This window comes from Chaetodon trifascialis, chromosome 13, assembly GCF_039877785.1.
Source record: "Chaetodon trifascialis isolate fChaTrf1 chromosome 13, fChaTrf1.hap1, whole genome shotgun sequence".
Lineage (NCBI taxonomy): Eukaryota > Metazoa > Chordata > Actinopteri > Chaetodontiformes > Chaetodontidae > Chaetodon > Chaetodon trifascialis.
The window spans coordinates 16,839,508-16,854,721 of NC_092068.1; the positions used below are offsets into that span (position 1 = coordinate 16,839,508).

Sequence of the window (15,214 nt, forward strand, 5' to 3'; positions counted from 1 at the left end):
GCAAAAGTTCTGAGTTCAAATTCAGAACAACACGCTCTAAAGGAAATCACTTTTTTTTTAATCCTTGTGAACACGTCCATTGGATGTTTTTAATATGCTACAAGATGTCTCAGGAGCAAAATAAGTAATCAACACCATAACTGAGCATACCAAAGACAGACTGAAAAATGTGGATTCAGACAGTTTGATCCGTCACATACGAGAGGAACCAATCCCATTAACTTGCAGGGGCGGGTCTTTCCAGTTCATGACAACATAATCAAGCCAAAGACTCTTGTTATCTTACTATCTTGTGTTTCTAACATTGTAGAGAGCAATACATAAAACACATTACCATTCTGATGCATTGCATTGTGTTGTACAATTTGCTTCTTCTTCCTCTTCAGAATCAGTTCCATGTTTGAACATCTATGGCTGAATTACTCCTGTAATACCGTTTGCCATTGTGTAGCATACTGCAGCTATTTCATAAGAAGGCAGCACAAGGGCATGAATTTTAAGGAATGAAAGGATTTTTTTGTGTAAAGTTTGAAAAAAACAAACAAACTTTAAAATGTGTAATTCTAACAGAGATGAGTTTTGAGGGATTTAATCAATGCCAAGAGAGGAACTTTAACTAAAAGAAGATAATTATCAGCGAAATGTACTTTTAAGTATCAAAAGTAAACACACATGTTCTGCAGAGTGGCTCCCGTGACAGAATTATGATCAAATATGACTTCCTTACACTGTCAATGCAGATGGATTGACGCATAAGTCACTTTTAAATGTTGTACCTGGCAGAAGTGGAGCTAGTTTTGAGTATGATCCTCCAAATGGTGCTAACTGCAGAAATGTGACGAGGGATTCTGACAATACACTGCTTTTATATGAGAGCCACAATCCAAAAAAGGTGGGAACCACTTATGTCATCTGCAGATCAACCTTTACCTCTGAAATGTGATGGATTAGAAGAAGAATGAGGAGGAAAATGGAAATATTCAAGTCAAGAACAAGAATTCAAAATTGCACTTTGGTACATCAATGTAGGAAATTTGGAAAATCAGGAAACTTAGTTACTTTCCACCAATGCAAAAAACAACAGCAACAAAATCCTTTTTATTTTACTTGTATCTGAATCTGAAAGAACAGGCCATACTGACCTCCACTAGCACTGAGTCATGGCTCTCTCAAGTACCATTCGCTCAAAGGACGGAGAGCAGAAGAGGGTTGCCGGGGAAAGGTGAGGTGGCTGAGACCGGGCACAATCCATTATTCTGACCCTGCTTGATCACAGGACACCAGAGGAAGAGCAGAGTCTGATTGATAGCAGAAGATATGAGCTTGAGAAGCACAGCAAGTGATTCATGGACATGCCCCTGTGTCATTTATTACCGGGGCTCAGCACTTTCACTCCATTTAATGAAAAAAAAAAAAAAAAAAGCACACACTCCTGCTCCTGACGTGAGCACAAAACCTGTTTGGGAGCGGCATGTTCTCTCTTCGCAATGTTCCTCTGTGAATAATGAACACGATTTTCAAGACAATGCTTAGACTTTCTTCATTTTTAACCAGTTTTCGCTGCTGATGTTGTGCCACCTGATAAAACGTCTCAGTTCTTTATTGTTCCTTTGACACCTGCTTATCTTACAGAGAGAGAAAGAGACAAAGAGAGAAGAAGAAAAGCAGGGAGTAATCACACATGAGAGAAGCTTAAATGTCATTCCACCTTTTATTTATCATCATTATTACAGAGGTATGAACCTCTCTCTATGGCCACGTGTTACCTGCTCCACATCATCATAATTACGGTGTTTCTCCATTGGGTCAGTTAGCTTTTCCTTTGTCTTTGCTTTCTCGCCGGCTGAGTCACCTCCTCTAAATGCCAGCCAGTGGAGCCGTCAGGCCCGAGCGTGGAAACAGTCCCAAGATTGATATGATGTGTTTGGCTCTATGGCTAATGAACACGGCTGTGGCTTCTCATGACCGCACAAAGCACCTGTTACTGGGCACACAGAGCAAAACAATTACACGTGACACGAGTGCCAGGTGAAGGAGAGATCACAGCAGGCTGCAGCAGCCTGAATGAGCTTTGAAAGTATGTCACAGAAAGAGCAACAAGCAAAAGACTCTCTCAAGGATGTCTGTTAAATCTTACTGTGTGTGTCCTTTTGATAATCGTGTTGACTGCGTTAATGTCTCGCTGGCAGATGTGTCTCCTGCGTCCTTTTTCTCCCGCTTTTCCGCTGCTGTTCGTTCTGATCTTATTACTTTTGGCAAAGTGGAATTAAATGCTGGCAGTGATTGGGCCATTATTTTCTCAGCTTGAAATCCCCGCTGTGACCGCACATTATTACAGTATTGCCAGAGAGTAAAGATTTGTAGTTAGACTTGAGTTTGTCAACTTCTATAAAACACTGAACAGTGCAACCTCCATTTAGTCTGTTGTATTAAAGCAACAGTTTGACATTTTTAGAAATGAGCTTATTCACTCTCTGGCTGGAGTTGTAGGAAGAGATTGATACCGTCTGTCTGTGCGGTAAATATATCGCTACAGCTAGCAGCCATGTCAGTTTAGCTTAGCATTAAGACTGGAAAGAGGCAGAAACCGCTAATCTGGTAGCCTACCAGCACTAATTACTACGTTATATCTTATTTTGTTTAATTCATACCACACCCGATATGGAAAAATGACAAGATGTGGCTTTTCATGTGGGATAATGTCTTTGTTTTTGGATGATTTTAGGAAGAAATAGTAAACACAATTTCTCATTTTGAAACATTCTTATTACACTTTAGTTTGGATTAAACAAATATGATACTGTAATATGTTCATTAGTAAGCTTTAGAGGTAAGCTTCTTCCTGTTTTCCGTCTTTAAACTAAGCTAAGCTAATAAAGCCAGGAGACGAGGGCTGGCTGTAGCTTCTTATTTGCCATACAGAAACGAGATATTACTCTACCCATCTAACTCTTTGCAAGAATAGTATATTTCTCAAAATTCCATTAAACTGTATACATTTTAACTGGATTAATATCCTATAACCATCAGGATTTAACATTAGCCAAGTCATGTTTGAGAAAACCTCAAAGTCACTCCCTACTGGTGCATCCACATGACAGAGCAGGCAGCGATAAGGTCAGCACTTCACCATGAAACGCTCTGCTTTCTCTCCTTTTGTTTTTCTGCCTCGATGTTGTTGTTTTTGTAAACGCATCCATTTGGTCCTTTCAGAATGCCGATGCCAGCTACGACTTCAGCAGCAATGACCCGTTCCCATTTCCACGCTACACAGATGACTGGTTCAACAGGTAAAGCTCGCCCAGCCGACCCCTGTTTATATATACACATACTCGGCGTGTTTTTTTGTGTGCACGTGTGTGCTCTCCCTGGAGTCTGGCAGCTCCCTCTATTGATTTTCTCTCCACATAGTTCCATTAAGACATAATGGTGCTGTATAAACAGAGCTGTTGTCCAACACAACATAATAGAAAACGCGATGCCTATTTCTACCTGCTCACTTGGAGGAGATAAAGTAGATAAAGGAGGACTATCTCAAGTCCAGTCTACTCCCAGGGTCACAGTGTTCACGGTGACGACCTTCTGTCTGATAGTGCCTTATCTGCTCCCCCATCTCCCAATCACAGGGGGTGATCTACTGCCACCGCGACACATGTCGAGGAGAGGAACAAAGAGAAATATATTCTTTTTCCGCCTCTCCTCCTCCACCGTGCCTCCATCTGCTCAGCTGTATGTGTGTGTGTGTGTGTGTGTGTGTGTGTGTGTGTGTGTGTGTGTGTGTGTGTGTGTGTGTGTGGGAGTGAGGAGGGAGTGTTTGGGTTTGCCAGTGTAGCAGTTGCTGACTGTCGGGCACAACTTGCTGGCTAATCAGCTGGTTGTTATAAATAGCTGCCTGTCTGTAGCAAAGCATGCTGGGAGAGAGGGGTTGACTCTCTGCAGTGTCCCTGTGGGGAGCGGAGGGATGGAGAGATAGACACACATCACATGGTGCACACATAACACTGATATGTGCAAACATATTCAGTCAGCCTCACAATGGATAAATGGATGTCGCCTCTCTTTGAGCTCATGTTCTTCAGGTCACAGAATTACAGTGTTTATGCTAATTTTCATTGATTTATTGCAGCAGAAATGCTAAACCAATTGGGCCTCATTCTAGTCAGACACAAAGTCAACAAAAACACGACTGGCATCTAATCTGGGGAATCTTATCGCAAATTTAACTCCCCATATATCCTTTTTAAATGCATGTAAATGCATGCAAATCCTCTTAAAAAACATTCTCTGCTTTTCACTGTCACCAGTCACGGCACACGGTGTGCTGGAGAGGTGTCTGCAGCAGCCAACAACAACATCTGCGGCGTGGGAGTCGCCTACAACTCCAAGGTGGCAGGTGTGTGCCATATTAAAGCCCTAGTTTGCACAATGAGAAGAATAACAATGAGCAGACAGCGACGTTGGCAAATTACAGGTCCGATAAGGGTGTGATGAAAGGATCGAAAGTATGATGAGGTTGATTCAGGCAAAATACTGCGTGCATTATGTGTAAAATATAGGTTATTGTGGAAGAACGGTACTGCATTGCATGATATTGAAACACATTTAAATGGTATATAATATATATATATATAATGCTATATAAGAATAACTGCAACTTACAGCAGAGGTCAGTTAGAATCCACATAGCAACAAGATCACAGCATTAATCCAAACAGTTCCATGTTTGTGTTTCATATTGATTTTTCTTGAAATTTGCTCTAGGAGTAGCACAGTAGAAACTTAGTATTGACTGCTTGATTTGTGTGTTACTGTGAACCCCTTCTGTGGTGTTGTTAAAGGTAGCACTCCAGTAGTACAAGAGTGCAGTAAGCCAGATTCATGTGGAGATGCTGCTTTTTCAGGTATCAGGATGTTGGACCAGCCCTTTATGACCGACATCATTGAGGCATCATCCATCAGCCACATGCCCCAGGTTATTGACATCTACAGCGCCAGCTGGGGACCAACCGATGATGGCAAAACGGTGGATGGACCGCGAGAGCTCACGCTGCAGGCTATGGCTGATGGCGTCAACAAGGTAAGGCGACATCGCACCAGCTGTGCTGAGGCTTTCAGAGCAAGTATGTCAAATAAAAGCACTGGTGTAAATTCTAGTGATCTTTGCCATCAATTCATTTTTTTACAGTTTAAATGAGTTTGATCTGCTTCCATCAGGATGAAGGTTCTGGTGATTCTTTGACTTCATCTCGCACCACCATCATATTTCAGATTTTTCCAATCAGCTCCAATTGTATTTGTGTTTTGTGCTAATTGGCTAACTCGTCGTCTTGTTTATTCTTGTCATTTAACTCATGTCTGTACCCCAAAATACCCATTGGGTACATTAAAACTCTACTCTACAAATAGAAAGGTGAAAAGGTCTACACACCATGGCCCTAACCCTAACCCCAAGCTCTATGCTGATAATGATCTTCCAAAGCACCAGTTTAGAGGCAAAGAATATAATCAGGCAGCTGATCCATCATAGCATCCCTAACGTGTGACACTACTGTCAACTCCAGAAGAACATGTTCTTATTCATTAACCGCAGCCATCCAATATGTCAGAGTGGAGTTTGGGGGTTTTTGGAGCTGATTAGGCATTCTGGTCTTGCTCAAGGACACTTCAACAAGGTGAAAACTCTCCAAGGCCTGCCAACAAGACTTTAAAAGTAGGCCTCCTAGTTGAAGGGTGCACACGCACGCACGCACGCACACACGTACAGTTGCCATGCTAACAGTGCCACTGCCAATTACGTGCTTCATTAATCATCATATACCGTGTCCAGGCAAGTGTGTGTTGACCCTTTCTCAGGCAGGGTAGCTGAGTAGGAGCAAAGCTGATTGTAATCTCTGATCATGTAAACAAAACTAATCAAGCAACCACTCTTAGATTCTAATGATCACTTATATAAGCTACTGCATACGCTGAACATGATGTGCACTGTCCCAAAAAAGGAAAAATTGCCGCTGATAATGGAAATAAATGACACCATGTGCAGTGCAAAATTAAAACACTTTGTTTGGATTGTACAGGACACAATCATAGGTGAGCTCAGCAACGCTCAAAGCTGTCTTTGCAATTCAAATAGAGAGCAATGTGGTGAAGGGAAGGACACGCTCCTCCTCCTCCACTTGATCCTTTGTTCTGTGGGAAAACGGTCAGCCCTCTGTAGAAACAGGTGCAGCATCTGGTGAAGAGGATGCTCTCTGCGTGCAGCCACAGTCACTTGTTTTATGTTTCAAGACACTCTATCAGTAACAAAGATGACATTTACTGTGTGTGAATTTACAGGAGGTATCGCTGCAAAAAGACATGCAGGATGGACATAAAATTGCTAAATTTTTTCATGCCTTGGCTATATTCATGCCTGCTGTAACTAAAATAATAGAATAACTTTGACATGTTCAGAATGCAGCAGCAAGCAAGGCTGATTTATGGCTGAAGAAGACAGACAGAAGCAATGTAATGTTATTTCTAACAAATAACAAGCTGATTGGCATCACAAAACCCATGCACAGAATAGTGCTAATTAAAAGCAGACATTTTCTATGGCTTGTCTGTTTCGCTCTGGAAAGAGATTCATTTTAATCATAGTCAGTGGGCAGGAGTCTGTGGAGCAGCTTACAACTCCAATGTATACTGCCTTTTACTCAAATGCTGTATGACTGTACTGTGTGGAGCAGTGTGCTGTCTTTTCCTGTCCACCAGTAGCTTAACATAAGCCTGAGCCAATTTTCAGTTTATTGAACGTGAACACAGTTGTGATAGAAGTTGTTCAACAGCTTGTGGCACAGAGCAGGACCAAAGTGAAACACCTTCACGATTCATTCTTCGACTCATTTGGAGTTAGATTGTGTGCATAATTAGTAAACTCGCACAGCACTGGCAGAGTACAGTTTTATTTCGCCCATGTAAGTCCCGCTAGTAATATTTTCACTTCACTTCATCATGATGATTGTTTTTTAGGGGCGCGGAGGAAAAGGCAGCATCTATGTGTGGGCATCAGGAGATGGTGGTAGCTATGACGACTGCAACTGCGACGGTTATGCCTCGAGCATGTGGACGATCTCCATCAACTCAGCCATCAATGACGGACGCACCGCCCTGTACGACGAGAGCTGCTCCTCCACCCTGGCATCCACGTTCAGCAACGGACGCAAGAGGAACCCGGAGGCTGGCGTTGTGAGTGTGTTTTAAACACATACATGTATCTGAAAAAGAGAGTTTATGAAACAGTTTTAGACATTCCCTTCTGCTGGAGTTGCCTATTTCAGATGGTATTTGCACTTTCGGCATTCGAAGATGACTCAATCGTTGGTTTTATCTTTTAAAGATATGTCCTCTTTCATAGATTGAACTGTGAATAGTTTCCTTTCAGTTTACCCTGCAGGTAGTGCATCCTAGGCCTTTCAGGAGATTGGATGAGACCAGGGATCAAACCTGAGAAGCTGCTACGCAGTAATTGCTGGCTGGTTGTGAAATATGGAGGCTCAGGTGGAGGAATAGCTCTGTTCTGATTACCTTCCTGGACATCCAGATGCATCATTTGGCCATAGATGCTCAGGGCAGCCGCCTTACTGTGCTGATCACCACATTTAAGACATAGTGGATGTGATAAGAGAAACAGGAAAAGGTTTTTACAGACTCCTTTATTAGTTCTTATTGTTAGAAAATGTTGTTTACCGGGGCAATTGTGAATTCATTTTGTACATATGACATCTATTTAACATCCATCTCTCCACTGCTGCGTTTCCTTTCCATGTTGAAAGGATGGTTTTGTTTTGTTTTTTTGGTGGGAGGGGGCAGGGTGATGAAGTTTGTCCTCATTTGATCTGAGGGTCCAAGGACAGAGGGTGTTGTTTGCTGTACAGCGCCACTTGAGGCAACTTATGATTTGTGGGCTACATAAATAAAATTGGCTTGACAAGGGAAGCCGTTAGAGGATAGTTTATTCTCACTGCAGTGCTTTACTGCATGTGTTTGGTTTTTTTTTTTGAGTGGGCAGAAAAGCAACAATGTGAACAAGTGAGAAACTAGCAACTAATCTTAGCATACACGAATGGGCTATAACTGTAACTCTGACTCATGGCTATTTGTGCATTTACCTGGAGAATTGTGTCACCAGTGGGTGTCCCCTGAAAAAACAGGACAGGGTGAGTCACCAGATTCAAAGAGACGACCATAAAGCATATACGTCTGTAAAAAAGCTACGACAGCTGACGTAGCACAGACGGTGTCCTTCCTTCTGTAGACAGATGCTTGACCTTGATGGTTAATGTTAGTGTTCAGTACATCGTTGCATGCACACATCGGAAACAGACACATTCCATACTGTGCTTGTGTGTGAAAAGAGTTTCCCAGTGTACAAAGGCAGCAGTGTTTGTGTTTGTGTTTGTGATTATGCAAATCACCTGTGGCTGTTGACAGAGCCACTGATCTTCCCTAGGGTTTCCCTTGTAATTTCAGTCAGTCAGTCTGTTATCATTTCTAATTAAGCACCAAATTAAATAATTAAACGATTATTCAGTGAATATAAACAGGACTTGTCTGCTGATGTGTTTATATAACAGTTCAGCCAATGTACACTCTGCACTCTTAATTATCCTTTCCTGTCTTTGTTCAAAAATGTATCATAAAGCAAAAAGGATTATATTGATTATGGGCATGCTGAAAATGCTTTCTCAGAAAATTTTATATTAAATGTGTGAGCTAGTAGCTCTGGGACTGTACAATAAATTACTGGGGGGTTTATTAAAGGGGGAGGTTTATGTATTTGTACTTGTTGCTGAAGATAACGCTCTTAATGTTTTTTTGGAATGAGAGGTCTTTTTATGTCTTTATCTCTACAGAGAGCATAAATGTCTCCCACCTTCACTTCACTACAGTAAAACTATAAAGAGCATTCTGACAGCTCCTGGTTCAGAAATAAAGAAGGACTGAAATATTCTGTAAACAGGAAGCATCATTTTGTAATATGTTGGCTGATTCCACATCTATTTTGCAATGTGGTGGCTATGTGGAAACTAATCCATGAACATAACATATCTTTGCACACTTTTCCTAATGGCAAATTAGGGGCAACAGATGTTAGTCTAGTCTGCCGGGCTCTTTGATCCTTTATCTGACTTTAGGTTTATTGAAGTTAGAATCCATGTCCCCGATCATGACTCTGAAATATCAGTAGCCTAACTGTGCTGTGTATTGATAAATCCATGGTGCTGTCCGACAGATTTGTAAATGTGCCTTTTTCTCTCAGTCCCTCCTGTCTGTCAGTGTCAGTTATATACCATAAATACCCAATTCCACACAACCAGGATTCCTAAAATGTTGGGACGCTGAGTGAAACATAATTAAAACAGAATCCTGATCATTTCCTAATCTGTTTTGACACATATACACGAAAACAGGACAAATGCAATTTATTTTCAAGGATGGTGGTTATGAGGTAGCAGGGGATGGATCCAAACGCAGATGACTGAGGCAGATCTGGTGCAGTTCAGTGATCTTTAATAATATCAACTGAGGTATGACTTATGGAGTGAGAGAGGCAGGCAAGGGTCAAAACCAGAAGGCAATCCAACACAAGCAAACAAATCCAATAAGGAGCAGGCAGGGATCCAAACTCCAATAAACAGGCAAAAGGTCATAGAGGGAAGTCAGGCAGGCAAAAACATGTTTCAGATACAGGTCTTAAGGTAGCAGATGAAGAGAATGCAAGGGGGCTAAAGAGTCAAGACATAAAGCAGCACATAGTAAATAACAGGGAAGTCCAGGCAACTGCAGAGCAGATGAGAGAAGTGAGATCAACTGTGTAGGTGGGTGCGGCAGACAGGTGAAGAGGAGTAGATGGCCTCAGGTGGATAAGTGGAGATTAGCATTGAGGGGCCTGGATGAGACAATATATTTAATGTCTAACCTCATCACCTTCACTGATTTTTGTAAATAAATGCTTATTCTGAATTAGATGCCAGCGGCGATCTGAGACGTGGGCAGGTTGATGTTGGATGTGTGTGTTGATTGGTGGTGTGTGGGCAGAGATTGCTCTCTATTGGGCCATCCTCTCTGTTGAAAAAACAAAAACAAATCAGCAGCTGAGTAAGGCCCAATGTGAAACGTTATGTTCAGACCCCCTCCTGACCCCAATAATTTCTGTGCAGTATGTTATAAAAACGCATTCTTGTTTTCTTTCCTGTGATTATTTCAGGCCACTACAGATCTGTATGGAAACTGCACGCTGCGTCACTCTGGAACGTCAGCAGCAGCTCCAGAGGCAGCCGGCGTGTTTGCTCTGGCTCTTGAGGCTAAGTATGTACTCTGCTGCCCCTTCCACATACCTACAATAATTTATTTAGATGGACTGTCTGTGTGAAACATTATTATGTGCGAATATTATGAATATTACATTATTTTACTCCTCTCTGTTGAACAAAGTGCTGGTCAGAAGGGATAACCTCAAAATAACATGCTTTCAACCATTAGATTGGGATAATCGATTTTAAAGTAGACAGTTTCTGTGCTTTTCATTTATGAGCTGCTAGTTCACTCAAAGTGCAACCTTGAGCTTTCATATCGCACTGATGTCTTTGACTTCCTCTGTCAATCTCCAGTCTCATATTCTTTATTCAAATTTTCTTTCTCTGTGTCTGAACTCCATAAAAGCTCAAATCATTTCTCCATTTCTCACAGAATTGCTTATTTATCACAGTCATAAGTCGCCCACAAAGTGCACACTCTATGTGCTTGTGCCAAGGACACAAATCATATATGGATCAGCACTCCTGATATCTCAGTACAAGGTTAAAACATACAGTTTATATACTGTTGGTCTCAGCACTTATGTTTTATTTATTACTGCACTTCCTGTATGCATGTAGCAGAGACACTGTGCTGAATGATGAAAGGCACGGCAGTGCTTGATTATGTCAACCTCCTGAAAATATATGTAGGTTAATGATACCAAAGCTTCTGTTTTTGATGTGTGCAACTAAATCTGTTAATCATGTCATATTAACACTGTGGCACAAGTTGCAGTTTATTTTATAATCCTTGTGAATTCAGAACAGATGGTTCCTTGTGGATCAGAAAATAACTGGAAACATATGCCACTTAAGTAAACCCGCCCACACGTAATTAAACGAGTCTGACAAGTCTAAAACCTGGAGAATTAGTTCTTCTGAAAATCCCAGAGGAAAGCCTTTCCTTTCCCGCAGATGCTTCATTTCTCACATTAAAGACCGACAAGATTCTCCTGCCATTAACTGACACCAGCCAGTGGAGCTGAGTAAAGAAACAGTGTTTGCTTTGCACACACAATAATGATGTTGCTGTTGGGAGGAGCGGAGTCTCACCCTGTCCGGCGGCAAATAACCCACGAGGCTGTTAGGACGACTGCATGGCCTTTTTGCTGCCCAAACACACTTGAATCATTCAACGGCAGGAGTCAGTGAGTCAGCTAGAGCAAAGCTGTCACTACACACAGCCAACATAACGAAAGGAGACACAAACAAAGGCAACCATCTGCCCTAAAGTACAGACGCTATGATGTTAAGATCACTGAAAGCGTGTAATTAAAGCGAAACCATGATTAATAAATGTTTTACTATTTGCACTAAACTTTAAATGTTTGATTGTTTCCTGCTCGCCTGCCTAGTTTTTTCTAACTTACAACATCGTCTCTCCTCCATCGCTCTTCTTTTATCCCGCTTCCTCTGTCCTACGTACGCTGACGGCTGTCCTTCCACCCCAGCCCTAACCTGACATGGAGAGACATGCAGCACCTGTCAGTCCTGACCTCCAAGAGAAACCAGCTCCATGACGAGGTCCACCAGTGGAGGAGGAACGGCGTGGGTCTCGAGTTCAACCACCTGTTTGGCTATGGTGTGCTGGACGCTGGCGGCATGGTGAAAATGGCCAAGGAATGGAAAACAGTGCCTGAGCGTTTCCACTGTGTAGCTGGATCCATTCAGGAGACCCAGTGAGTCACATCTCAGCTCATTTTTATTTTTTATACCAGACATACTGCATATTACAAACACTCACTACACATTCTACAATATCAAAATTTCTCTAGCAAGATGCTGGAAGGAAAACACTGCTGAGCACAAGAGACACACTCATCTAATTACTGGGTAATCCCAATGAGGCCTAACTGAATCAAGCATCTGCAATGGGAGTGTCCACTTCATAACCCTGTAATATTTAGATTAGCTGCTCTGTCTGATGGCCCTGCAGATTTATAATGACATAGACTGATATCCTGACATGTCGGTTAATGCGTTACTCTTTTTGACATCTGAATGAGATTTCTCGATGACACATTATGGTAAACATCCTTAACAGACATCTCATGTTGGCTTGTTTTTATTGAAAGTGAAAATTGGGGAAGTTTGACAAAAAAAAGTGCACTCAAGAAGTGCCCCTCTATTACATCTGAAAATTTGATAAAAAAAAATAAAATAAAACACACTGCTGCTTAGTTTAATACAATCAGTAATTTTGCTGCTACAGCCTTATTTGGACCTGTAGCTTATAGTGGCTAATCGTAGCTAATGTTACCAAACTTTAGGTAACTATGGACCTTACGAGGCAGCTGGATTTGTGAGATCACATGAGGTCATGCGAGCTGAGAATCCATCCTGCTAGGCTTCAAGTTATTCGCTTGTGGCGGCTAAAGCACAGTGGTTGATGACCTACTGGAAGCTTCCAGGTCGGTTTAGGTGTGATGACAGCGAGAGAGGCGACCGATCATAAAGAGTTTAGCATAGGTGCTACTATAGCATCAGTTATATTAGAAATGGAGACTGTTTATTTATTGAAAGAAGACCAAAGACCTAAAGGGTTGCAGGAGCCCTGCCACATCATATGGTTTGCTGATACGATTAGTTAAAGTTAGCTTGTGATAGACAATGCAGATGGTTCATCCAGTTACTGCCAAGTATTTCTGAAAGTGCCTGACCTCTTCCAAATCATTTCAATTGACAACTTCCCAGATGGTTCTCTGTATCAAACCAGCTGGTGTGTCAGGTCAGGTAACTATTGCTGTATGATGGAAATGAGTGAGTCTGTTGTCTGACTTTGTATCTCCTCTGCAATACTGTTGCAGCAGTTAAACATTTTAGCTAAATGCCAAACAGTAGATCAGCATTTAGCTTTATAATTGTCATCTAGTGGTTCAGAGGTTCAGCTGAGCTTGTGAGAAAACACAAAGATCCTCAGTATCTGTCTTCATCTTTGGCGGATGCAGCTGTAGTTAATGCATCCATCTGTGTCCATATACATTAACTAGTATCTCCCCTTGCATTGCCCTATCTTCTTCCCCACATCTCCTCCATCTATAGCCAGTGTTGTCATATCAGGCATTTTTCCACCCAGTTGTGTTGTTTTACATTTTGAGCAGGGTAGAATGGGCTTGGGTGGGTGAACAGGCTCTGGGCTGGTTTCTAAATGCAACAGAAATTACAGTAAATTAAGAATATATTCATAAATTGTACTCAGTTATGTGAACACATCCTGTCTGTCAGCACAGCTTTGATACGACATAGGTTTTATTCTGCCGAGGAGATACGAGTGGCCATCACTTCCACCTACCCACAGCTTACCCTATAAACACACACAAGCTGTAGTGTTTCTGCAAATCTGTATTTTCATTATAACAGACACCTGCGTGTACTTCTCTCTCTCTCTCTCCCTCTTTGAATGCGAGTCTGGGGTACACTTTCCTGTTTTTTAATTAATTTGTATGGTTTGTTATGGATAATATTTGGGCTTTTTTTATCATTTGGCTGGAAAACATCAAGCCAATCTGTCTCCAGCCTTGCTTTCACTTTCCCTTCAGGCCCTCCAGCCTCCGTCTGTCATCCTTTCCTTTTCACTCTCACCTCCTCTTCCTCTCCTTCCCCTGTCCCCCTCTGCACGCCTCACAAGGGCTCTGCTATCCATCCATCTATCAAATCCTGAGGCGGTGAGCTCCCGTGTGTGATGCCTGTTGGTTTCCCGTGGCAAGCCTTCTTATTCGCTCTAACTAGAGTGCCACAAAAGGCCCAGCATGGCGTGCCCTGGAAACACTGTCAATTAGACTGACTGATGGCTCGAAAGGGATTCCAGGTGGAGGCATTCATGTGTGTAGATGCGTGTGACCTAACCCTCCACAAGCATTGTTAGAGTGTCAATGTGTGGGTGAAGATAAAAAAGCTGACTGAATACGGTGCGTCTGCATTTTTCATGACCATCAACACCTCCAATTCCTTATTTTAGTCTCTAATCAGCCTTCCCCAGGTGTGGCAGTCACGACATCATGGTGTGAAAGTGTGCCTGTGTGTGTGCCTCTCTCAAGTGCCAGATGAAATAGCAGCATCCCTAAACAATCATGTGGCTTTCACATCTCATGCAAATGATAAAGAGGGCTTGCCTTCTTATCCAGCTTGGTTATGACTTTAGACATTCCCTGACATGGATAAACCTTAAATGACTGAAACAATAACTGCTTATAAAGGTAGTGTCTCTCTTTTCAAGCCATTTTTGAGCTGTGTGTTAAAAACTGTGTCGCTGGCTGTGTCTTATTTTTCATCAGTTCACTGTTTCCACAGCAGCACCGCAGGGCTTCCGCTGCCTCTATTGTGGTAGAGATATAATTACAACAAGCCCACCTCTGATGATAGTGTATCGCCAGAGAAAAGCAATAAACACCAACATAGCTCTGCTCACAAACACACTGCTCAGCATTGATCTGATAGCTGCTCTGGCTGGCTGTGGCTTACTTAGCTGGAGGAGAACTTCTCATTATCAGAGGAGCTGGCACACAGTGCCCCACTGTGCAGTGGGGTTGTTTTTAATCTCCACTGGTCTTGCCCTTCATAGGCATCCCTCTCCCTGCTCTATGACCGAGTGCTGTAATTACTCTTGCACATTATCTGATGGGAACTGTGCACCTGCTGTGCACAAAATCATTTTGGGGGTCAAAAGTGAGATCTGAACATAGTCACTTCCAGATGCGCTTTTACTCACAGACATGCACACTAATAAACTAATGATAATGATTAAACATACATAATAATGACATTTTTAATGATAATGGAGATGGCTCTTTACACTACCTGCATATGTTGAGTCATGTTGTTTTAAAGGTTAAAAAAGCTGTTTAATATTTGTTTATGTCTCAACATGTGTTGTTGGG

General features: G+C 42.1%; 1 protein-coding gene across 1 annotated transcript in view; it reads left to right on the forward strand.

Moving 5' to 3' along the window:
* The window catches only part of pcsk2 (proprotein convertase subtilisin/kexin type 2), a 28,812-nt gene that overhangs the window by 11,046 nt on the left and 2,552 nt on the right, over positions 1-15,214 (forward strand). Inside the window, exons 6-11 of the mRNA XM_070976974.1 lie at positions 3,214-3,290; positions 4,305-4,393; positions 4,902-5,077; positions 7,009-7,224; positions 10,247-10,347; positions 11,789-12,016. Of these exons, the coding sequence (XP_070833075.1) occupies positions 3,214-3,290; positions 4,305-4,393; positions 4,902-5,077; positions 7,009-7,224; positions 10,247-10,347; positions 11,789-12,016 (887 nt within the window). The remainder of the gene's footprint in view (positions 1-3,213; positions 3,291-4,304; positions 4,394-4,901; positions 5,078-7,008; positions 7,225-10,246; positions 10,348-11,788; positions 12,017-15,214) is intronic.